Here is a 26,664-nt window from a genome sequence, read left to right as displayed (position 1 = left end):
ATCCAAAACAGCCAACAATTTAATCATATATCACTACACACAGAAGAGGCCAATGTTGCCTAAATTACAAATTAGCGTCCCATTTATTGAAGCCACTTAACAAGTCAGTGGCAGAGAGCTTCAAGCACCCAATCCTGTCTAGTCCATGCTGCATTGTCATTAATTTACAGTACCAAAAAAGCAGAACAAGCATCAGATGTTAAATTTATGTAAGTTTAAACTGATGCACAGTGTGGTCCTTTGACAGGGTTAAAAACAACAGTCTATGATAGAAATATGAAATGAAACTTAAAGTAGTTAGTCTTCAGGAAAAATATGGCCTCTTCCTTCTATAGGGAAAGAATTCCAGAGGCTAACAAGTAAAATATCAAAACAATAGCAATCTATAATTAATTCAACTAAAATGAAGGCATCTTGTTCCTCCTCCCTCAAAAGAAGTGTGAAACAAAACAGTATAACTAGAAATCAAGAAAAGATAAGCTTAATATAGAATATTTTGTTAACTAGAAAAAATATTTTAAAAAATATTTATTAAATATTCCTATTGCTTGTGAAGACAGCACTTGAAACTTTCATACTTATTTTAAAACCAAGATTGACTGAAGCTTTATCAGAGGTGGAAACACAGGCATCTTAATTTCTCAGAGTAGACATATATATTTTATAAATATAATAGGACACTCCAGCTTTTTCACACGCACACACACTCTCTCTCCAGACCTGCAACACCATTTTAATTTCACTTTAAAATTATTACAGTAAATAGCACAGTTTCAGTCATGCTGATGTACACTCTTGGTTCTATGCTTTAGTAATTTAATATGCCTTTTCAAATCAATTGCTTATGTTTTATCTATTCCACTTCACAGAGACACAATGCACTAAGACATTAATACTGACAAAATAATTTGGAATTATCAAATAGTCCAGACAAAAATGGACACATCATAACTGCATATTTTATGGGAAATGAAACAATTATTTCAGTAATTAATAGACTGCAGGATTATTTTTTTATTTTCAGTTACATTATCTTATTGCGTAAACACAACATATATGTAACGTGCCTTACCAGAGACGGTCAGCATTAACAGCATCATCGTACAACAAAATATATAGGCAAAACCCACCAACCACCAAGGCATGGAATGTGGACACTGTCCTGAAAAAGAGATCACAGTCACAAGGAGGTACTGCCATTCACCTTTACATACTGTGCTTAAGGTAGGGTCATTCCAAAGACATTCTCAACTGCATCCAGATACCTCTGTGGAAGACAATCATCTCTTCTCTGCGCTACATCCAACCACTTATACAATGACAGGTGGGAAAAACAGTCAAAAAGAAGGAATCTATTAGATTGGGGTGGGGGCAGTGGTTAAATAGAAAGTAGGGTCTTGAAGTAACTAAGATCTACATTTTCCTCCAATTATCCCATATATTAATGAATCCTTAAAGACAATATGACATCCAGTTCTCTAACGAACACTTACCATGTTGTCCCACTTGCTGGAAAATGTATATGTGTTTCATATTCAGATTGGTCCAAGAGTCCTGCAGCAGCAGGTTTCTCCTTTCAGGCACCGAATTAATAAATGACCCATGATAAATCTGCCAAGTTCAGGTTTTGGAAAGAGGGGTATTAAATGAAAAGTCCTATCAAAGACAGTTTCAAAAAGAATTTCTAATGCATTTGAAGTAGATTTTGGTTTTCAAAGAGAAAACTTGCATAACCAAAGGTTGTAGCTGAGTGTCTGAGGTGTAACAGCTACAGGTTCACGAGCTAGCAGCTGTAACTTTATTTTATACGGCTGTTGTCCTAGATAAAGTCACAGTAATCAGAGAGTTGCCTTGTCCACAGTTGGGTACTAAACACTTCCTTTTCCAAAGATACCAGTCTCAAATATACAGGCTGCATGCACACTGTAGACAAACTCTGAATGTTAACAAGGACTTAAAGAGAATCACCTATTTAGAGAGGCCCCGGCAGGGTTTCTGCCAGCACGCAGGCCAGGGCCACTCCTGCCCTTTTGAGTCCACACGTATTCTTGGAAGGTAGAACAATGCAATGGGCACAGGTCCAAACTGTGTAACCTTGTTCCTCTAGCCATGGGTTTAACACTACTATAAACTGCACCTAATACCATGTAGCTACTGGCTGCTTTCACACTTTAAGTGTGACTAGGAAGAAAAAAAAATTATGTTCCAAAATAGCTCTACTTAATTGTGGATACTATTTGAAAGATGAGAACTTTAAGTTAAATGCTGTGTGATCAGAAACACCTTTGCACCATATTCACAGCATTAACAATATGCACATAAATGTACAGATGCTTTTAGTTACTAGTCTCATCTTTTTACATATTGAATATGTGTATTTAGAAGTTATTAATATTTTAAATGTGCATAAGTCACTCTTAAGAGTGACTCTACCATTCAAGATTTGAAGTAAACACCTTACTTCCTGTGGAAGATTTTGCAAAGGAAGAGTAGGTTATAATCCCTGGTCTGCTTCCATTAGTTATATTATCATCTATTGGCATTAGAATATTCTGTGACTTTTCATAAAAGAAGTCTCTATTTACAATTTGTTTGAAGAGTGTCATCATGCTGTTTTTCAGCAGTTTTTTCAATAGCGTTCAAAAAAGAGAATGGTGATTAATATAATATGAATAGCCAAATGAGATGGATGAGAACATTTTCTAACTGTTATAGCACAGGCTGCTTTTTTCTTCCTTTTTTTAACAAAGAAAGAAAAATTAGTTATCAGAATTTTAATGATAATTAATGGTTTAATTAAAATCTCTACTCTTGCAATGCAGAATTAACAGAGAGCTAGGAACATTGCTTCCTTTTTAAAACAAAGCATGGCATACAATATTAGTGTTTGAGAAATACCTGGGATTTTTGAACTTTAGGAGAGGATAATGCTGAAAGAAGTAAAATTTGTCCTAGAATGTAGCTCATTAGTTTACAGTTGCAATTTGTCTCAGGAGCGGCTGTTTATCCAAACCTTAGTGTTTAGCATACAAACTACACACAAGCACAGCACTTGAGGGGGGGGGAGAAAAAGAAAAAAAAAAAAAGCAGATTTTCTCCTGAACTGTCGACTTTGAAGTTTCTCCAAAGAAGAGGGGACAGAAGGGAAACAGTGCAAGACTCCATTTTAATATGGAATCTAGGTCAAGCTATCAAGCTCAGTACATTTCCTTGAAATTACTGACAAAGCCTGCATCCTTTAACTCCTCAATAAACTGCAAAGAAAAAAGTTGCACTGATAAGTTGCATACTTTTTCCTTTATTATTGATTTTTTTTTCCACAACTGCTTAATAACAGTACAAACATATATCGTAGAAGAGGTGACAGAAATTTCTGTACAACAAATTGAAGAGTTATTCTACATCTGTGTTGAAGTATAGTTTTTAACTCAATTTAAGCACCTGCATACTTAAGATTCCAGAAGCAATTACTTTATTGGTTCTTAATTCTTGGAAGGTTAGAATGAACAAACTGACAGTATGGAAAACACAGTCCGGTGCTGCAGCTCAAATGCTAGATTACAAAACCCTCCAAACTGTAACAATATCTTTTCAATGCTACAGCTCATTTCAGGCAGATGCCCTCTTCCAGACCCAGCTGAGCTGATAAAAATGCATAACCATGCTCTGTGCCAGTTTCCTTCAGGACTGCCAACAGAACCATTTGTGTAGCACTCCCCACACCAGTTCAATATAGGACAAAATAACAAACATCTACTTTTAAATCATTTAAGCTAACCCAACTCATTTTACTGGGAAATAGTAACTTTCTCTACCTGCACAGCTGTCTGCAGAGTACATATACGTCCATCTACATTCTCTGAACATATAAGAGACTCTTTGGGGCATCTCTTCATTTTGGTGAAACACTGGAGAGCCGAGGCAGTTTGACAAAACACTGTTTGGTCAGCAGAGTTCAGAGTCAATCTTGCGTAGAAATACAAGCACAGTCAGCCCTTCCTTCACTTCATGCGCTCCTCAGGTATAACATCAACAAGCTGTTGATGACCCTGCTTTGTGTTTCATGCCTTCGAACTCCAAAACTGAATGTAGCACTGTGTGTTAACATCTACATCCTGCTATTAGCCCCGAGAAAAAATGTGGAAAGGAGTAAAAAAAAAAAAAAAAAAAGACACAGACTGGGGTGCCGTATCAACTTGAGTAATTAAACATCTTACTACAAAGTAGCCCAGATATTACAAAGCAGCTTATTTCCAGCACACTTGTGATGTGTGAAACAATTCATATGCTATTATGCAAAGCACCACAACTTTGCATAGTGCTACCAGGTATGGGATACGTTCTCAGAAAGCCTATTATGCAATTCAAGGGTCACTTGACGTGGCTTAGAGACAAAAGTTCAGCTCCAACACGACAACAGTTTAGTTTAGTTTCCCTGTTTGCCTCTATTGTCGACTGTAACAGAGAGATAAGCCTAAGCTGCACTGATACCACAAACTGGCATCCTACAAAGTTGTTCTGGCAGATAGGTAATTATTCAAAGATCGAACTGAAATTAAGATAGTGCCTTTAAGAACACTGCAAGTGGACATTTGCCAAATGGAAGGGCAAAACAATTTGAGTTGCTAATGCTGCCAAGAACAATGGAAAGAACTTTAAAAGTATCCATCTGATACTTTTAAACAGCACCGAGGAGGAACAGTGATATGACTAATGTATTGTGAGATCAGTGACAGTTGTACAGTACACATTTTTGAGCTTCAAATTTGAGAAACACCTGAAAAATATTTTAAAGGTGTAATAGGTTACTCAAGCACAAAGTTATACTGTGTCAATTCATTTCAACCAGAGAAACTTGTGCACTATATGTACCCTTTCAGAGTAGTATATCACAAAAAAAACCCCACCCTCAGTGATCATCCCATTTGCAATTACTACCCTGTACTTCATTTGTGGCTTAAAAAGGGAGGAAGGCACCCAGGAAAGGTGCACAGGGTTGAACAAGTTTCTAATGGTACTCTGTCTGAGGAGACAAGTGTAATGCAGGTGGATCCATCCTAGTGATGGAACTGCAGAAACACCAAGGGAGTGAGGAAAGTTAGATTGAGTTTCCACAACTCCTTCCTGAATGCACACCCTGTGTCTGTCATAGCTTCCCGCTCCTCTTCTTGCGGTCTCCTTCCCCACCAACGCACAGATGAACCTGTCTAACCCTGCCTCACTCCAGTACCACACCAAAGATTCATCGAAAACCATAATGTATCTAAAACAGGGTGTAGTGTAGCAACACCGGGAGAACAGAGAGCAATTTGCTTTGCACCCAAAAGCACAACCAGAGACACACTAGCATTTAGATCATAGAATAAACTGGAATACTTTTGATTTTCATGTATGTTTGGGGGAAGGGAATTTTGTACCTCTTCCCTTTAGAGGTGTCACAGAGAAGCCATTTAAAATTAATCCCCTTTACCTTATTATCTCTCACCAGTCACTGTTTTCTTTTTCTACTGACTTTCATTTGGACATCACTGTCTAACGAAGTGTTTAATGTAAAAGTGTTTGTAATGCTGTGTGTTCAAGAAGGGGCCTCAGCATTTTACATTTGGAATTTGTCAAGTGCCCAGAACCATTCTTCTAATCTTTACAGACATTTAACTATAACATTTTTTGCAGTTTTATATATATACACCAGGTGGTTCAGATGTTGACAATTTCATGTAGTTCATTAGCTGTAGTTTGTTTTGAACACTATACCTTGAATTCCATTCGATCTTCCTTTTTTGGCTGAGATTGTTAAAACCAGGTGTTATTCGTGTTGACACCCAAGAACTTAAAACATGGAACAGGAGCTGAAATATGGTAAAACTGGCAACAGCAATGCCAATAGTCAGGTTGCTGAAAGGAGCCATTGTTCTTCAGCCTGTGAAGAGAAGCAGAAGGTAATTTCAATCCATTCTCCATTTAACTATTTTAAGCAGCCACAAAGTGGTTTTCATAGCTAACTTACCAACCGAGATATTATTCACTAAAAGTTTCATCCTGTTCAACATTTCTACTTAAGCCTTAACAGTATAAAAGTATCCCCAAACTTTTATATGTAAAAGTTGCATTTTGGGTTTGTTGTTTTTTTGTGTTTTTTTTTTTTAACATTTGCATACTATACATTTTCGTTGCCTAAAGCTGCATATATTTTATCTGCACTGAAAGGGCAGGGAGGACCACTGACCAGTGCAACCACCAGCTCAGAAGCCTCCACTCCTGTCCCAAGAAGTTCAAAGCTAAAACTCTTCTCATTCTTACCAGTTTGACTGCTGCTGATGAGTTTTTAAAAAGCAACAATGAAATCAGATAAGCATCTTAGAGAAATTTTCAGGTCAGCCTCAGGAAGTAATAAGTTTGTATACTTTACAAGCACAGTAGTTCTCAATTCGCACTTTGTTCACAGTTGAGGGCTTCTCTGTGGTAACACATAGGCTATCGTATTGAACTTTTTTCTTCTTCATGTGAAAGTCTAAACTTCAGTTTCAGAGCATGCTGAAAGGCTTCCTATCATCAGAGCTAATGCATTTTTCAGATGCTGGATGTTTAGCTATTTCATGAGGCCTAAATAAATAGCTAAACAATTCCAAACTTAAATGTCAGTCTCTCTAAATGCTTCAGTCATTTCTCCTGAGTCGCCAGTATTTTGCAAGAGAGAATGATATTTTCCCCGAAGCCACAAACTTCTGACATACATCTCCAGTTTGATGGTGTCATGAAGTGTTTTATATTCCAAGACTGGCAAAGGTTACAAACTCATAAAAAGTCAATTTGTATTAAGTTGAACAGAAAAGGGGGGGAAAGCCAACTCACTTCATTTAAGATATTTAAATTATGATTTTAATAACTGCTGTCGCATTTTAGTTTTACTAAAGAAAATATCTAAAAATAAAATGAAGACATAGAGGCTAGCATAATTTGATGTTACAACCACCACCTAATGGTCAGCAAAAACTGATACAATTATATAATAGACTTATGTCCACCTTTAGTTCACATGCATTATAGAATGAGGGAATGTGCCTTAGATTTTTGAAATTGTATCTGTGTTGCAGATAGAAACTTGAACTTCAGGGGGAAAAAAAAAATGAAAGAAAAGTTCACCAGTTAAAATAGCAACTTTTTAAAAAATTAAGTACAGTATCCCCACTTGGTGGTATAAATGGTGAGTATATTGAAACACAGTTTGCATTTAAACTTATAACTTTAACAAAAGGTGTATTACATAGAGATCAGGAAGAAAATACTTTTGTTTTCAAAGATCTAGAAGCAGAAGGTTCAATGATCTCAAACTGCTTCCCCTCCTCCTTTCTTTTATTTTTTTTTCCCCCCAGAACTGAAGAGTAAGAAAGAAAATCATTTGAAAACTTTCTCTGACTAGTACCCACAGTAAAAGCTACAGCTATATAAGCAAAATGCAGGACACATAAAAGCAGATTTGCTGACTGAAACCAGCATCCGTATCATATGGATTTCATGTGTTTACTTCATACCAGCTTTAATCCTGTCCTAGGGACTCTGCAGTCGTTAGATCATATTCAATGTGCTCTTCAGGCCTATCTTCCGGCTCAGTTTAACCCAAAAGGAATCCAGCTTGCATGCTCTGGGACATGCAACACAAACCAAAGGGGCAGCAAGTGAGGGCGATCAGAAGATTCAGTTTGTAAGTGCATTTTAACTCCAAACTAAAATTTTGGCGTATGCACATTGCAGTGCATTGCAACAAACTCTGGTTCATTCCAGTTGTGTATCTGATGACCTGTTCTAGTTCAGCAGCATACTCTTCTTGCATACTTTTTAATGTTGGTCTATCAAAACTTCCAGTTTCAAATACTATCCTGAATATTCAGTATTCTCTCAAGTACTTTTTACACTGTTCTCCACATACTTCTCCATTTGCCTCCACTGACCAAGAAGATACAAAATACAAATCAAGTTTTATGTATTTTTGCACAGTTTAAAGTACTACAGACAATGGGGTTTAAGCCTAATTTTCTAAAACTTTTCTGTTTGAAGGAATATAATATTGAATTGATTGTTTTATCTTCCAGTTTAAACCAACTGATAAGCACTGTATGGTGCCCATCCCAGATTCTCCTGAAGCCAAAACTTGATTATTGCATCATGTCATTTGTAGTAAGCAAGTCCTCTCTTGGAACACATACGGGGAAAAAAACCCAAACAAACAAAACAAAAAAAACCCCACACAACAGTTGGTTGAATTCCTATAGTGCGTGAAGGAAGCCAAAATGCATGGTGAAGACAATTCTCTTCAGAAAAACAGCAAAACCACTGAACATCAATCATACCTACTTCATCCTTCTGACTAAAATATAGCAATTCTCATGATGCTACCAACTGTATTCATCTGCAATGACTACAACCAGTACCTCTGAGTTTCAAAGACACTGACATAATCTCTTGGACAAAAGAAATCCATGTTTTGTTTTGTTTCCTTAGCACCAGAAGATTTTATTAGATAAGTAATTTTTGAGTGCATGACAGGTGTTCATTTTAGCACAGGAGATTACGGAATTAAACAAAAAGCCTCCCAACCATCCCTTGCAAGAAATGAATTAGAACAACTAATCTTTTTCTAAGGAGCCTATACAGGGAATTCATTATAAGAAAAAGCAGTTGCGTGGAAAGTACAAGATCTGACTTCCAGAAGCATTAGGTACCTATACCTCTCAGCAGTTTTAACAGCAAGTACAGAACCATGATGCCAGCGAGGGAGAAAGGTATGATGGTAGCAGAGAAGAAACTAGTCACTCAGCCACTGTGGTTGGTCTCACAGATACTCACAAGGTTTTTGCAAGAATGATTTCAGAAGGTGATTTCATATATGCTTATCAAGATGCTGGTTAAGTACATTAAGTATGAGGTCTAGGAATAATTTCATGTTTTACTTAGGCAAATTAAGAGTGCTGTATTTTAATTCAATTCAAAGACCAGGTATAAACATAGTGTTTCATGTGAGATGGAAGAACAGTACAGCTATAAACATTTTCTCATGCGTCTAAGTTGTTTTCAACTATATCCCATTTAACATGAAAATTAACTGTTATTTACCAGATTTTATTTAAAAGAAAAATCATTCATGTTGTTGAACCAAAGCTTATCACTTAAAAGAAATGTAATAAGCTTCTGATGACATATGATTTCTTTGCCCTGAGGACAGTGGCCAAAGTCAGTAAGTCAAAGGTAGCTTCAACTACGCTGTGTTTTTCTGCCCAGTATCTTCTTATGGCTGTCCAGCAAAGCCTGACCAAGATACAGAACTTCATGGATTATATATGAGCAGACACTTTATCTCCCAAACTGCACAGTCGTTGATTACCATTCAGTCAGCTGATCGTTTTTGAACTAGCGGAAGGCTGGGTGGGGAGGGCGGGTTAGTATAACTACTTTCTAATTCAGGAGAAAAAGTACTATATCCAGGTTGGGTCTTCACCATTGTTTTTTGCAGCAGTGGTCTTTTCCTGGCATAACTAAAAATACTGTCTTAACCATTCAGTTAGACAGTAATTACAAGTGATCAGAACTTTACTCTTGCAGCTTTTCAATGTAGTCTTTAGGTAAATAAGTATCAGCAAACACTTACAACTAACAATTTTAGCAAGGTATTGGTTACACATGTCTAGCACAGTATCAAATTGCTCTATTGGCCTCAGTAATTTTGAAAAAGCTAATACCGCAGCTCATCAGTCATACTCAGTAAGAGCTGAAGATAGACTCTTTTCATCTGCTAATAACATGCTGTGGTCTTTCTGCAATTCTGTTTCTACTTGGAATTTAAAAGAAAAAAAAACAAAAAATACTAAGACTCAACATTAATTCACCCCCAATATGAAACCATTATAAACCTCTGACAGAAACAAGTCAGCATTTAACTGAGGATAAAGGAGCAGAAGAGTTACCAAGCATTGTACCATCACTGGCATTTAGCATGTATGTTCTTCTCATTTCACTGTTTCCACATCATAAAAATAAGAAATGCAACTGTATAGCCACAAGACATAGTAAGGAGGTACAGAAGAAGGTGTAAGGCCCACAGCCCTTACTTTCTTCAAGGCTGGATTTCAAGATGAGTTGGATTAATTTCCAAAGAAGATTACACCCTAAAGCTGTGAGTGATACCAGGACATCCCATTCAGCCCTACACTCTCCTAATCTGTTTAAAACTGAAAGCCAAATCCAATCGTTGTAAAACTTGCCACACTAATTTGCAAAGAGCAGTGCAAGACTACTAACTGCTTGCCCATTTTATAATAAGCCTAGTAATAAAACATCTGCAGTGCTTGAGTTTTGCTGTGCTGTTTGTTCTGAATGGTAGTTTCTATTGCTCCAATTAGATTAGATGTACAGCGTTTGATATCTATCTTAGTCGAGTAAACAACATTAAGGAGACACACAACAAAATTCAAGCTTCTCACAGCTTAAGCCATTCCCTTGGCTGTGTAAGGCTACTCACACCCCAAACTCCACTTTGCTTTCTGCTTTTTACACACCAAAGCAACTAGCAGATTAGGCACGCTTTTTATAAAGACAGGGTAAAGGGGGTGAGTACGGTATCGTTTACCTACATCACCAATTTCCCCAAACCTGCAAGAAGCTTGCAGTCGGAAAGCAACAGGGATGGGAAAACCCCCCAACTCGGCAGAGGTACCGAGGCGCAGGGGCGCGGAGGGACCCGAACAGGCTAACTCCCGAGCAGCACAGCGCTAACGAGAAGCCGCCGGGCGCTCCCCCCGAGCCGGGCATTACCTAGCTGTCCCCGTCAGCCGAGGTGCCCGCCGTTCCCACCGTGCCCGCCCGCGGCGGTAGCCCCGGACGAATGGCAGGCAGGCTGGCAGTCGCCGCACACACCCGCTGCCGGGGCGACGGGAGGAGGGGGACGGCCGCTGTACTTTGCGCTGTCAGAGCGGCGAACGCCGCCGGCTGCGGCCCGCGGCCCCCGGGGGCGGCGCCGCGCAGGGGACGGCCCGCGGCTGAGGGAGGGAAGGGGCCGCTCCGCACAGCCCCGCGGGGCGGGGGAAGGGGCTGCACCGCCCCCGCCCCGCCAGCCCCGGCCCCTCCGCGCCCCGCCCGACCTGCGGCTCCCTCCCTCCCCGCCCTCCGCACCTGGGAGCGGGGCTACCGGGGCCGCGCCGCCGCCATGCCTCCCCGCGGCGGCGGGGACGGGACGGCCCTTCCCAGGCGCAGGATGCTCCGCCGGTGGCGGCAGGATCGGGTTACGGCAGGCGTAGCCTTAAAGGGGCCGAGCCACCACCGCCACCTGCCGCCGGGCTCGGCTCGCCGCCTGTGAGGAGAAGGCGGCTTCCCCCGGCCCCTCCCTCCGGCCCGCCCGCCCCGCGCTGGCGGCCACCGCCCCCCTCCCTCTCCACAGCAGCTCCCGCTGCCCCTCACCAGCGCCGTGCCGGGGCTCTGAACCGGCGGGCTGGCAGCAGCGGCTGGTGCGGCACCCAAAGCCCGGGCTGGGCAAACGGCGGCGCAGCAGCGGCGTTCACTAAACCAAATAAATAGACTGGGACAGTCCTTAAACTCCTCGTCAGAGCGGCGCAAAACGCTGCCGCTGTAGCCGCGCAAAGAAGCCACCGCCGGTGCGGACAGCGCGGCACGGCAGGAGGGAGCCCGCGGCCGGCCAACGTCCCGCCAGCCAGCCCGGTACCGCAGCTGCCATCGTGAGCCTCGGAGCCCGCTCGCCGCCTCTGCGAGCTGCCAGAGCCGGTGCATGTGTACCACAGGTCCCCAATTCCTGCTAAATGCACAGGGCTCATGTGTTGGTGGAGGAAAAATTCCTGTTAGGTACAGCATCTTCCCTTCCAACACCGTTTTAGTCGCTATGCCTTTCATTTATATAGCCCCATTGTCTAAAATGTATCACGGGCAAAATGCTGATGTGACTGTTCGTGCCCTAGGAATCCATTTACTCACTCCCTGATAGCACTGCGCAGCATAGGATCATAGGTAACACACCCATCATATGGAGAATAGGTATTGCTGATACTTGCTATTTTTTAAATTAAATGCTGTGATTTTTGTCAAATTATTTTTGGGTTTACATTTTTAAACTGTTGTATAGTATTGAAAAAGAGAAGCAAAATTATGTTGACAAAATTCAATATTATGACAATGAATGGACTTAGTTTTTTACTAACTAGAAAGCGTAATGGTCAGGACTCCGTTCCTCTTGGCATGCTTCTGCTATCATACACATCCTAAACCACCTCAGCTTTCCTTTTCCGTTAAGGATTCCTGATCTTTCAGACCAATAATTTAAAAATTCTCTCTCAAACATCATAATGTTGAAGGTATTCATATATATCTCACACTAGATATAGCTGCGGCTGACGAAGAAATCATCTACCCCAACTCCGTACACTAATCTCTTGCAAGATGTCTCCCACGGCAGGAATGCTATGGCTTAAGCCTGAACAGAAACTGATGTTGGCTTGCCTTCATACACTGATCTGAGAAATGCAGAAACTCAGGTACTGATTAATGTGGCATTGAGCCATTCCTGCTGTAGAAACGCTAATCTGTAGGAGGTGGACAGGGCGCACCGCCAACATGGGTAACTGTTTCAAGCCATCTTGGCTTAATCCATTGCTGAACATAAATCAGCTGCCGGTGTTTGTGTAAACATCGGAACTACTGAAGTTTGACTACCTATGGACTTGTGTCTTATGGTTAACCAGCTTTTAAACTAAGTTTTGTTAACAAAATTCCACAGAACATTCTCAACTGAGTGAAAGAGGGGATCCCATTCCTGCTTGCAATCTTCTTCCATTCCAGAAATGAAGAGATGGACAAATAATGACAGCAGTATCATATCAACACAATTTCTGAGTGAAATTGGGATAAAAACGTCATCTTTTACTCTGATGTCATATAATTTTATTCCTCATATAAAGGAAGATTTCAACCTATTTTTCTATTATGCCTACAGTTTTTAGCAAAACAGACCAGCCACTAAAACCTAAAACTGCACAGTGGGATCATAAACCACTTTCAAGATGACACAAACTATAAAAATTCTAAGAGAATTTTTTTCTTCAATAATTCACCTCCCAAAGAACAGTCCTCACTTTTTGCTTAAGCCAGTATCACAGATTTTGAAGTTTATACGTACTCCTCGCCCTCTTAAGTTGTAACAACTATGACAACAGTCTTCCATAGGGACAAGCAGCGGACCTCCGGGGTGACAGAGAAGCTGCAGCGGCAGTGAAGGCAGGAATGGCTGTCCTCAGGCCTGCGGGCACAGGCAAGGGCTCTCTCCACTCAAGGTTAAGAACGACAAGCTCTGGCAGATTTAGCTGCCGTGTTTTAAGCTGTTATTTCTCCCAACTGCCTGAGGTCACGATCACTCCAGTAGAGCACAACAATGAAAGTAGGTAGTTTTTTAATATGCCAGCCTCTGACCTGGAGTTTCCACTGTAAAGTGTGGTAATACTTCACAGCAGGGTAAAGCAGGCAGCTGAGAGAGGTAATGTCTGAAACTGAACAGGTAACTCTGCCAGAGACCACATATCAGAGCTCTAAGCCTCAGAATAATGCATCACCATTATGCACTTTCAGGATAGGAAGCACCTAGAAGACAAACCAGAATCTCCCCAGACCTCTGTATCAGGCCCGTGTAGCACACAGCCTACCAAACAATTCTTTCGGCCCAGTGCGCAGTGTGGGTGACAGAAACTAGTTTAACCTGCCTCGCTGCTCTCTCCTTGGCCCATGATCAGCACGTTGTCAAGCAAGCAGCAGATCGTGACCAGAGGCAATGCCATCTTTCAACAGCTCAGCAACATGCGCTACGTTGAGTGCTGCTGCTGGTAAAGCTGAGAATGACGATGCACCAAAGATTCCTGGCTGGCAACTGCTCTCCACGTGAACACACTGCAAGGTCTCTCAGCTTTTTGATAAAGAGAATTTGAAGAAAAAGGAGAACTGGCTATGGGGGTATGAAAGTGCTGGAGTAGAAGGGAGGCCTGTAAGCATGCTTAGGTATAACTACCGTAAGTCCAGGTTGCCTTAGATTGGTGGTCTGTCCTCTTTTCTAACCAGAAATGTTCTCCAGGAAGATTTTGAGAACTGCCTATACATCTGGGATCGTTGGTATCTAATAATCTCATCAGGCTGGATGTTACTGCCTATGTCCAGCAATCCCAAAGACGTCCTTACGACAAACACACTAGGCCTGTATTGCATATGCAAAGCACTTCCAACAAAGCCAAGAGAGCACTCTACCACTCCTACAGAGTGTTGCATGAACTTACCACACAATTACTTTGAGCATTCCAAGTAAGTCCTAAAAGTGTGAGGCTTATGGTACTTGCATGATACACCGATTCCTGCGTCAGAAATACAGTAGCCAAAGGGTGGGATAAACAGTCAGCAGTGTAGTATCACAGCCAACTGGTTGCTATACAATGACCACAGTTTGGCTTTCACAACTAATACACCTTTTCCTTGCTCCCTTGTGATATGCAGCCACCATTTTCCAGCAGCTGCAAACCAAAGTTGCCACTGCTAAATGGCAACTGTCAAGAAGTTCCCCAGTAACAAATGCAACTTCTGAAGCCAAGCTTCAGCAGGGAAGGGAAATACGGGCAATGGGCTTGCGAGGGTGAGGTGTAGAACAGAGATTTCGGAATGCTGGGCAAAAAATAAAATTATATTCCATCTCGATAGAGGGCACATATGCTGAAAGACCATAGGGAAGGTAGGGAGGCCATGGAGGTATCACAGTAGCATGTGCAAATAACAGCATAATTCTGTTGGCTTCAGCTGAATCATCTCATTTGCACTACCTAAGAGAAAAATAGGGCTCTGCCTTTCATCTATGCTTTAATTACAATTACACTTCTTAGTTATATTGATGCCAATTATGCCCAGGAATTTCATAAATGAGGAGCAAATTCTGCTGAAATGGTGGGGGTCTGCTAAGACAGGGTAGTAAAAAAGAGGTAACTCAAGAGAAGTCAGTTGAAGTCTGCAGTAATCCATCCGCAGCCAAGTTGTACACACCTGTTCCATAGCCTTCTCCTTCTGTAATTGACTTTCAGGGTGGCACTTCAGGTATGGTAAAAATTTGTTGTCTGATGACTGCTTGTAACTTCACTAAAATCTGCGAGAGGGATGTGACTATGAATAGGAAACTACATCGTACCCTTTCCTAAGTATGCCTGTAATTTCAGAACGGTGCTTTCTCAGAGCTGAGCCTACCTCTGCCAAGAATAAAGCCTTTATCATGGTTGCTGTACTGAAAAGTGAGGCATATGTGAGAAAGGAAAATACTTCTAGAGCATTTGAAAATTATTTCAGTTGTGGTTTTGAACTTACAGAGGACATAACTAACCTTTCTGTCTGATTTTGACAATTGTAGTAAGAATAGAGTCTTAATGAACGTTTAAAGCCTGATCAGTTTATGAAAGGAATTATATAACATGGTGTAGTAGCAGCAGTAGATTGAACTCAGTGACCTAAAAAATGCTTAATTTTATTTCCATCTTTGGAAGTTCCTAGGTCTACCTGTCAGCGGCAGGAGATATTCCCAGAAAATCAATTATACATGTAAGCAAAAATATCATGGAGATGAAGGAAGATATGAAAGAGTAAGCACAATTCTCCTTTCACAACACTGTGAATCAAGAGTAACTGCACTGAAGCCAACGAGTTACACTGGTGTGAGTGAGAAAAGAACCAGCTCCTTTGTCTGAAAATTGCTCAGGCCACCCATGGAGTCCAATCACAGTAACTGTAGGCAGCTAATATTGTATCGCAGCATTTAATTCAGAAAGCCCAAGACTGAAAAGAAAGGATCTGAAATTGGTTTCAGCCAAAAATCTGAAAAAATAGCAGGAAAATGGTGAATGGAAAAGGAAAAAAAAAAGATTCCATTTATAAAAAAATCCTCTGTCCCACAAAAAAATTTGCATAGAAAAAACAGGGTTAATCTGCATACCTTTTTTTTTTTTTTTAAACTCCCTGCATGTACCCAGTTAACAGTTGCTGAGCTGTATGCTTCCCTGAAGGGAAAGTGTTATCTTCATTTTCCAAACAGCAGACACATTTCGTGTGTTGATGCATATTGTGTTATACCTACTCAGATTGAGTGCTACAGAATGTGAGGCTTACCTTTCCAGCATAGGTCACTGTAACATATACTGCTATATTTTTAGGTAGCAATGTACTAAAGAATACCTTCATTTTCCCCTGCTTTAGTTTACTTCCTCTAAACACACCCTCCCTTTTTCATCTTAGATCGGTTAGTTTAGCTTTCCTAGCTCCGGTCACCTCCCCATTTGCAATAGCATTTCTGGCAGTGGCACTTACTCTCAGTAATGGAACAAAGGCTTGTTTCTGGAAAGCTGTCTGGTCGCTAACCTCTTCCTGTATCTCAGCCTCCTTTCTTCAGTTTTCTTCCAGTTTTTCTGTCTTCTCCATTTATCTCTCATCACACGCTGTCTTTTTCATCCAGTTACACCTCACCTGCAGCATTACCCTCTCTATTGGTATTATTGTCCTGATTATAACTGTCCAGAAGCTACTGAAGACCTGTAAAACAGCACATTGTGAGTTCGTTACGCTGCATTACAAACTGCTACACCGATGCACCATGTCAGCATTATGACAAAACATCAAACTGCATTAAGACAGATGTGCTGAATATGATCCACAGAACTCACAGGAATGCCATGTCTTGTTTTGTTTTTTGCCCAGGTCATTTTGTCTCCTCTTTTTCCCCCCCCTCCCACTTTATCCTCTATTTTCTTATCACCTTTTCCTCTTCTGTCACATTTTTTTCTTCCTCCCCACAGTCATCCTCCCCTGGCTTCCTTCATTGTCCACTTCACATTCCTCCATGAATTTTCTTTCCTCCTATGTGTCCGCACAAAGGACTATAACAGAGGCAGCACAGCAGCTTTGTTCAATGTGGTTTGCTCTTTAATAAACAAAGCTGCACCTGAGTGCATCTCTGGGATCAGCAAACTGAGGGTCTAGAAAGCATTCCATTCCCAAAGGCTTAAACCAGAGAGCTCTGAGATTAATCTGACTTCTCGGTTCCCTAATCTCCGAGATGGAGCACACAAGAAACAGCAGCAGGAAGCTTGAAACAATACCAGGCTCTTTTCTTCACATGCACATACTTCCTTTTGCCTTGTGCGAGTTGAGGCTCTTAGCAACAAGAGCACTGTAGACTGTAGGGGCAGCGACTAGAATTTGATGGTGTCAGAACAGCAAAAAGTGAAAGATGTACTTTGTAATGGCAGACAATTGAAAAGCATGAAATTGGTGCCAAGCCATGCTAAAACCAAACAAATTATATCCTAACAATTCAACATGCAAAGGGTCAGAAAGCAATGCTTTTTTTAATATTCAGACACTTAATTAAAATCAGCATAATTCAAGTAGAGAATAAAACAGTGCTTGTTGATACTAGGTGTTTTGGTTTATATGATAGCATCAGAAATTGAGGAGCAGCACATCAGGTAAAAAGACAGAGCACACGCTTGGGATAATATCACTCATCTGTATGCTAAAGATAGCTTCTAAGCCTCGCTTAGATCAGTCTAAACTTTGGCACATGCCATAGCAGCTGCACAGCATGTAACTATGCCTCTTTCAGCATGCGCCATGGTGCAGAACGAATGGTTTACCAAGATATTTTAATGGCAGATATATTCACCTGAAAAGGTTAAGTAGTTTCTTCAGACTATAAGATTTTGCAAAAATTTGTCTATCATTTTTGGTGATTTTTCCATCCTCTGGTGATCTGTGAAAGCCTTGAGGAAACAAGGAAGGAAAATTACTTAGCGGCACAAGGAAACAATGAAACCTGGTGCACACTCACATTATATATATCTAAGCGCTGTTGAAATCCATCAAAAACCCCTGAATAAGAAAACAAAGAATTGTTTTTCACATGGGTCTCAAATAGATACTCAATAATACTTGTAATAATTATATATTTTTCAGAGAACAACATGATTTTTAAATTGGTATCTCTTAAATATGATGGCTTTTTAATTTCATATTTGGGGATAGATATTAAAGTGGTGTAATATATTGTTTCAAAAGGAAATATACTTTATGTCCTAATTTTGCCAGTTTAGGTGCTCCAGAATTTACTATCAATTTTTATTTTTTTGCTAATAATGTCTTTTAGCAAAGACTCTGCTTCTAGTAGTACTATTTGTTAACATTGTAATTATTTGCAAATTTTGTATTGGCACTATTCTAGCTTCTTATCTAGAGTTTAATTCTTAGTTTCCACTGATATCAGCAGGCTCAGTGATTTCTCCCCTTTCTAAAGCCTTGATCTGTACCTTATTTCATACAGGCAGATTTCTGCGCCTCTCTGCAATTCTGGTCACATGAAGGAGACAGTGCTCTGTACCGTAACTTCCACACCTAAGATTTAAGACAGCAGTCCTGGTAAGAAAGATATAAAAAGAGAAGAAACAGTACACTTAAATACATCAGTGCTAAAACACAGAACTAAAGCTTGCCTTTCAGATCAAGTGAGGAATTTTTTTTAGGTTTTCACTTCCACTAACAGTATTCAACACCATATACATTTTACATGATAAGCAACAATCACTCTGATTGACATACTCAAGTATCCACAAATACGAGGAAAAAAAATGAATACAAAACCCAAGGATAATTAAAAATAAAGAAAAATACAAAAATAATCCTAATTGTATATGTGATATATATGAAAAAATGCTAAGGTGAAAGAGTTTCACCATAAAAGTGTATCATGCAAACACTATAAACAGCTTTGAAAAGTGTCTTTGTGAATTGCACCGAATATATTGTGTAATTGAATAAATTGCAGGAAAATTGCATTGTAATATACACTAATTACATCATCTTGGTTTGTTGGGTTTTTTTACAGTGTTGCACATTTATTTTGTTGTACACATACACATTTTGCTGCAAGAATTCCACTGGGACTGCTTAAAGAGACAACATTTCAGCACCTGTTCATTTGATTTGCTGAATAATGGGTATTGCACATCTGGAGTTCCTCTGATGATGTCCTCTTTTTCTACATGAAAATTATGTCCGAGTGGAAACGAGAATCTCCCTACTGAAAGTGGGAACTTTCAGATTCAAGATATCTTGGGCAACAGCACCTGCACATATGCAGACCAAGACATTCTAGCCCAATGCCGTGTTCTGCAGTGCACGAGGCAGATGTGTGCTGGACATACTGTACTTCACCCACACGCACGGAATGTTAGACTGGACATCTCTGATGCACTGGACGTGCCGGACATACCATGCAGCAAGTCCATGATGTTCAGAATTGAGCAAATTTGATGATAGTGTATACTAGTGTATATACCATCTGGGCACTGAACAATCTCTTATATGTCAAGTTATCCTAGGGAAAAATACATGAGGCCAAGTGCTAGAGCAGGTAATGCTCTGCACCTTGTGTAATTAATCTTTCTTTAAAAAAAACCCAAACATATTTCAATAAATCTCCTTAAAACAGGGACAGTCTTTTCATCTGACTTTTGCATAGCACCTGCCCCAAAGTATTCCTGCATGTTGGGACAATAAAAAAAAAATAATCTGGATGAGAACGCACTGCTTTATCCCCCCCATCACCACTGCAGAAATTACAGGAATCAAGGGTTCTCGTGATCTGATTCCTAACTACAAAAATACACAAGAAAGGGAGAAGGTATCAAGTCCAGGGCAGTAAGTCCAGTTTCACTTTGAACAAACTACTTTTTTTCTTTGTGTATACAGTACTCTCTAAAGGTGATTGCAGTTTACTTTACAAATGGTTTTTAATTAGATTTAAAAAAATTAAAAAAAAAAAAAAATCGAGGCTTATACAAGCTCTTGGCCTTACTATTATCTACTGAAGAATTGCTGGTATTTGCAATTGTACCAGTCCTCAAACACAAAGGTACCATGAAAAAGACAACAAAATTTGTCTTCAAAGTATTCCAAAAAGGATATGAAATCACGTGCAAGATCCCTATTTGGAAATTATTTCTATTATTTATTTGTCTTTGGTCAGCGTTAGTAAATCAGAAGCTGCTATGAAAACTCATGAGTGTTTCCGCATGCATAACATTTTTCTTCTTGCCAGTAATATATTAGTCATCAGTCAGCAAAATAATTAATACCATAACTTAACTCTAAGCAATTGTCTCATTATCACTGCTTAATTCACAACAACAGGAATCGACCAACTCTCTTGACACTTTAACAATGCATTAAATTCACAATAACTAATGCAAATGATGTACAATTTCCTAACATTCATTTAATCTGTAATATAGGCAAGAACATTCTCTTCTTGTACTGTCAACCATAGAGAGAACAGTGTTACACATCACCTGTGGTTGATGAAAAAATGTGAGGAGTTTCTGGTTTTAAGTTTTGTGTTATCACATATTTAAAAACTGTTAAAATGTAGTACAGAAGGCGAGTTATATTGGCTATAGCTGGACTTTTAACTGTGACAGCTTTCTGCTAACATAGTTTGCTGTGCTTGACATCTTATGTATTTTTAACTAAACAGAAACAATAGAAGGAACTTCAGATTTCAAAATTTTAATATTTCATCTTGTAAGAATTATATACAAATGTACAGAAATTAAAATGCTGAGATAACTTGACCAGCCCTTGCAAACTCTACAAAGAATTCAATTTATCTCCATTGAGACCTAGTGGAGTCATTACATTCAATTGACTTTAATAGGGTTTGGACAAATCCCCAAACCTACAGCCACAGCTGGCAGCATCCCCAAAACAATAGTCAATAAATGACATATTTTTAAATACAACTGCATAAAGAAAGGACACAAGGAAAACAAGAGGAAAAGAATGAAAGACAGTGTAGAGCAAAACCAGAACACATCATCTCTTCTCTTTCAATATGACCAGATCTTTCCAACTCCAGCATGTCATCAATTCAGTGCTAGACCTTTAGAAACCAAAACAGCTCAGAAAACCATCCTCACTTTTAACTCAGGAACCTGTCTTTACAGTGGACGGTATCAGGTCTGATGCATTTTGTACACTCATAAGGAGAGGATGGAGAGAGCATAGAAGGGTAAGAAGCCTTCTTCTCAAGCCTAAGCATGCTGAGGGGTGGGGACTGAAATCTAGAAGACGACCTGTGATGGCAGCAGCGACCCCCCAACTACCTGATTTTTAATCTGAGAGAGGAAGAAGTGAGCACGGATACAAGCTAACAGATGAGACCAGACTATCTCCCTGCACAAGCAATTGCCAGTTTTCTGACAGAAGGGATCCGGGAAAGGCTAAACAAATGTGCACTTCTCCTCATCCTCCCTGCAGATCCATGGAAAGCTCAGGAAAACCCCAGTCAAAAAGCAGCGGTGAATATGTAGAGAACCCTACATCCGAACCCCCGAGTATCCTGCAAATTTCGTTTTACATTATAAACCGATTTGAAGATAGATTTCCAGGAAGGTAGTATCAGACTCCAAATCTATTTTTAGTGGTATTTTTATAAAAGGCCTTATTTTAACAGGCTGAGTGGCCAGAGGCACCCAGTGACCTGCAGGACACTCAGTACTATTAAGATGTGAAACAGTAGTCTCTTTCTCCTGGCTTTTTGAATAGCTAGAACAACATTAGTTTACATTATGTTACAGCGACTGCTCCCTAGGCACGCTACGCAGTAATTAGAGCAAGTTGCGATATGTAAGTTTGGTGTTGTCTACTACAAATGTTCTTGCTTCATAAAATCAGGCTCAGAACGCGCCCAAACGGTTACCAAACCTTGTGTCATCAAAGCTACACACGCCGGCTCTCGAGCCACGCTGCCAGATGCAGTAGGTTAAAGCAACACCTGCTAGCAGCGTGGCTCACGCCTGTTAGAGAAAAAACATTTTTCCCTACAAATTGCTACCTTGATTCTAAATTTAGACCCAGACAAATTTCTAAAGACAACCTCCTCCCTCCTCCCCCACTGCCAAAGGCTCTACACGGAGAACTCACCATTGCCAGAAGGAGAGAAATCTTTACAGAGTGGGAGGGAAGGATACCTTATTTATTGAGTCCCTGTAAACTCACAACCGCTTTGCTGCCTGTCACTGAGGGCAGACTTGGACACCAAAGCACACCGCTGGAAATTAAAGGGTAACGAATGGCAAACGTGAATGGGAGAAATAACGCCATTTTAGTAGAGAATTAATCTCATCATTTGAGGGATTTGGTTCCAGTTTTTTGGCTATTTAGGACAAGCAGTGTTTAAGTGTTTGCAAATGCTGTATCTTTGTATCTAAACAAATGAGACTCATTTTAAATATATACCAGGAAGCACAGCACTAACTGCAACATTAACATAAATATTACAGATGTTATTGATCACAGATACAAATCATGACTTCTAAGATTACATTCCTATAATTGTAATGACTTACAAGAAAGTAAAACTGCACTTAGCCCAAAGTAATTGAAAGTAACTGCTGCTGAAAGGGACGGATTCTGCCACAGACTGGCTCTGATAACATCTTAATTCTGCCATCAAGTGAGATCAGCCAGCAGCTTATAGATTTATCAGCTGCCTGCTTCTTCCTGTCCCCAGCTGATCCCCAATGGTCTAGTCCACTGATTTAACTAAAAATCCCTTTCCTTCCTAACAGCAGAACTGTTTACAACACTTAAGATGTTGTTACTGTTCTAGAGTCTTCCAGATGCAGCTTGCATTTCTAATATTAATGAATATTGAAGAAGAATCATTAGAAACCCAGTCAGAATTCTTCAGGTTTTTACTAATCGAAGAATGCAGTACCACTGCTCTTTTTGTTTCTAAAAACACTGGAAGCATATAAAAATAAATAGTTGTTTTCTGCAGAAAATCAAGTTTACTTATATAGTATGTCTTGTTTTCCTCATCCCTTCTCTTATGAAATTTTCATGCAGAAACTAAGAAGAATATTTAGATACATTTAATACATGACTGAGGTTTAACAGTATAAATGGTTCCACATCACAATTTTTCCAGTAGCACAGCCTAAGAGGTTCCTGCTCTCTTCCTCACCCAACTCCTCCTACCATTTTGCTAGTTTACCCCGCAGTTGTGCTGATGCAACTGTTTGTGGAGCTGCACTCTAAGCCAAAACAAGGAAAAATGACCTCCTTTAACGAAACATAGACCTATGAACAATCACTTTTGTTCATAGGTCTGTTTTTAGAATTAATAATTAGAAGAAAAAAAAATTCTTAGAAATGCCACTTAAGTCCTGAATATAAGGTGTATTGCAGCTCCATGGAAAGACCCTCTAATAGTTAAAGCTAGATGACTTAAAAGTGGAATGTCAAAAAGTGAATGACCATCAGATAGCCAAAGCTGCCTACATTTCATTTCAGGGAAAAAAAGACTTTTGTTTATATTCCAGTTGCAGCCTTTCCTGCTGGAGACAAAATAAACTGAAACTACAGAGTGAGCTTTCCTCAATTCAATTTAGTACTCACCAGTGTAACTTTCAAAGGAGACATTCACCAGATGTACTAGTAAGCTTTCGCAGAGAATACTCACATATAAAACAGAGCACAGTAGGTTTTTCTTCAGAACATTGTCTCACAAGCAGTAAATGGAAAAAATACTATACCATTTCACAAAAACCTATTTTTTTCCTATTCAAGAGTTTCAAAGTTTTCTTTTGGCCAACACTGATCAATTATTTAGAATGACCGTGGTTTATTTCTCCTTCAGTAAAGGAGTTCAAAGCTAACTTCCTGCCTCAGTAGCAGAGGTACCAGAGACAGCCCTTATAATTACTGCACTTGCATCATTCTCTGTCAAATGACTTTTCAGGGCAAGTGCACTGCTTCCTCCCCAACCAACAGGTTACACGTTCACTTGCAGTATTATTAATTTTACAAACTGGAGAACAGTGTCCAGCACTAGCCATTGCCTTCCTCACAGGACTCCTATACTTCACCTGCTTCACATTATACAGCTAATGTGACCATGATGTGCTAAACTTCGGGAGTTACTGCTTTTTCATATTAACTTTCATGTGCATGTCTGATGCTCAGACGAAGTATTCTCAAGGCACTTGACAGATGGAAATCAATCACCAAGCACGCAACGCAGTTGAATGAGTAGAGAACAATCTGTTTGCTCCATGACTCTTAGAGTTCCCGGACTGAAGTCTCTCTGGTCCAGAACATTGCCTGTACCAAGTGAGCAGGGAGTTGCCAGCATGAAAAAAACACAAATACACGTACATCCTACTGAGACAAGACATAGTAAGCAGTGTTATATTGCACATGGGATCTTCATGGGCTCTACTCAAAAAAAAAAAATCTGCAAAATTTTATGGCAACTAAACAGTTGCAGACTGTAGCTTCAACCTTTAAATAGTTATTTTAACCAGTCTCACCAAACTCTGACTCTTCCCTCAAGCCTTGCAATCTGCTGTGGATACTACTTGAAAACTATAATCCTTATTCAAGCAGAATTCCTAATGAGTAAGAAGACTTCCAGCACTTGTTCTAGTAGCTTAGAAGGCAAACTCACTGGTTAGCTTTTTAGACTCCTTGAAAATCAGAATTTTTGCTTTGCATTCAAAGAACTGTCAGATCCTCAGTTTTCTAGTCCAAAAAACAGGTATTTTCCCTGTACGCATCACTCTCATTTTTTCCTCTTGTTTTTAATGATCTGCCTAACAAAAAAACACCCTTCCAACATTACTGGTTTTAGGTCAGTTTCTCATGAATTTCACCAAATAGCCTTATGGGAGAATTCTACAGAAAAAGAGGAAGTACGTACATACAGAAGAAATAGCATGAAAAGGAGAAAGTTGAATTTTTTTATATCACTCTCTGCTGCTGAGATTCCAGGATTGTTTCTCTGAATAAAATGCCTGATAAAAAGCAGGACTTGAACACTTCTTATGGTAGGAAAAATAAGAGCAAAGGGAAGATATAAAAAAGCCTTGGGGAAAAAAAATCCTTAAATAAAACAATTGCCAGCTACACCCCCTGGGGCAACCTGGGATACATTTGACATCAATGACAGTATTTTCATTGAAGAAGGTACAAGAAGGGAAAGGTCACCACAGACAAAATTAATATTTAAATTGCCTACAGAAGTTACTGTCTTATTAATAACATAGTAGTTTATTTTCTGAAAAAGGACTGTGGTGCTTTCTTACTCTTTCTTCTGTAATTTAGAAACTTGCATCTCTATTGTCCCTAATTATTAGTTTTATGTAGCTAAAGTGGAAAGCAAAATGTTTTTTTTAAATTCATGCATCATCAACAGAACTATTAATTAAAACCTTGTTGTTTCCAAATGTCAACAATGACTATACAGTGAGATATTTTTTGTGAGGTTACTCATTTGGGCGGAAGACCTTACCATGGCAACATTGTTTTTAATAGTCTCAGCTTAAAACAACTGCAAAATTGTATGTTGCATTGATGTAAAGAAAAACAAAACATAATCTGTAGAACTGTGAGACATGAATCTGAAACATTCACTTCAGATCCTACAATGGCAAAGGGTAGCTAGAAAGTATATATTTTACTTGTAAGTTATGCAGTAACCACTGGAATCCATGACTGGCAGAAGTTTTTCTTAAAAACGAGAAAGAAACGTTCCGCTTCCAAGGCTGGTAGGGATACAAAAAGTCCAACGTGTTCAGGATGAACAAGAGGAAAAAAACAGTCAGAGAAACCATGGCAGACAGATAAGAATTGCAATGTGTTTGATCTATTGTGTTTGTGCACTTGAGGTACAAGCGCACAGCTGTCACGTTTCATATGCTTGACAAGTCAACCCATAAAGCAATGGTGTCAAACCACTCCAAAAAGTTCTAGAGTTCATTGATCCTGATTTGCAGGCCAAGAGGAGGGCCTTGCTCCCTGGCAGATAATTTAAGGACAATAATGAACAAACTCTACTGTTTCCTAATCGTAACATGCAATATCTTACTCTTTCTAGCAAACACACATCCCATCTGAGATTAGTCCGATGGCTGAATCATCACCATCTCCCCAACAAAGACTGGATGCTGACAGAGATGAAAAGAGTGCTGATCTGTCGCTCCACACTTCTTACTGAAATAAAAAGCTGAAGTATTAGAATGAATTAAAACAAGACTCGTGAGAGGCGGTGAAATATTAATATTCTTCACTTTATGCATTACTGTAGGCTAAGTGAAATTATAGTTCCGTATAAGCATACGTACCTGGATATAGAGTATGCCCGCGCGCGCTTGCAAATTCCTGCAGGACCCTGTCCGCCAGCGGAGCCACATGACTACTTCTTCAGCACTTGTTTCTCCATTTACGCATTAATTAGAGCAGTTCGATCTCCTCTCCGCTGACAAGGCAGACGAGGGCACAGGACTGGCCCAGCAGGCAGTGCTCGGGAAGCACCGCTGCTCCGCTACCCCCGCCGCCGCGCTGCGGCGCCGCAGGGGCTGGGCTGGGCAGCGGCGAGGGCCGGCTGCTGCTGTCCTCCTGGGCGAAGGACGACTCTCGCCAGGCACGCACGGGAGTACAGACCCAGCCTCGGCACACTTGGGAAGCGTCTCACACTTTATTACCGCGAACACGCATCGCACACCCCGAGCGCAACCGCGCCGCCCCGCTCAGGCGGCGGCC

General features: G+C 40.1%; 1 protein-coding gene across 3 annotated transcripts in view; it reads right to left on the bottom strand.

Moving 5' to 3' along the window:
- TLCD4 (TLC domain containing 4) overlaps positions 1 to 26,449 on the bottom strand; it is a 41,198-nt gene extending 14,749 nt beyond the window's left edge. The window contains exons 1-3 of one of the 3 annotated variants that reach the window (XM_075759982.1): positions 26,247 to 26,449; positions 5,755 to 5,920; positions 1,073 to 1,162 (exon numbers count right to left, since the gene is read on the bottom strand). In XM_075759982.1, coding sequence (XP_075616097.1) covers positions 1,073 to 1,162; positions 5,755 to 5,909 — 245 coding nt within the window. In that variant the 5' untranslated portion in view covers positions 5,910 to 5,920; positions 26,247 to 26,449. Of the gene's footprint in view, positions 1 to 1,072; positions 1,163 to 5,754; positions 5,921 to 10,806; positions 10,973 to 11,163; positions 11,354 to 26,246 lie in introns of those variants that run through there. The other 2 variants (XM_075759981.1, XM_075759980.1) reach the window with 2 other exon arrangements.
- Positions 26,450 to 26,664: the final 215 nt, after the last annotated feature.

The sequence above is a fragment of the Balearica regulorum genome, chromosome 8 (assembly GCF_011004875.1).
Source record: "Balearica regulorum gibbericeps isolate bBalReg1 chromosome 8, bBalReg1.pri, whole genome shotgun sequence".
NCBI lineage: Eukaryota > Metazoa > Chordata > Aves > Gruiformes > Gruidae > Balearica > Balearica regulorum.
Note: the sequence above shows the minus strand (reverse complement) of the source record. Positions and strands in the feature narration are given on the sequence as shown.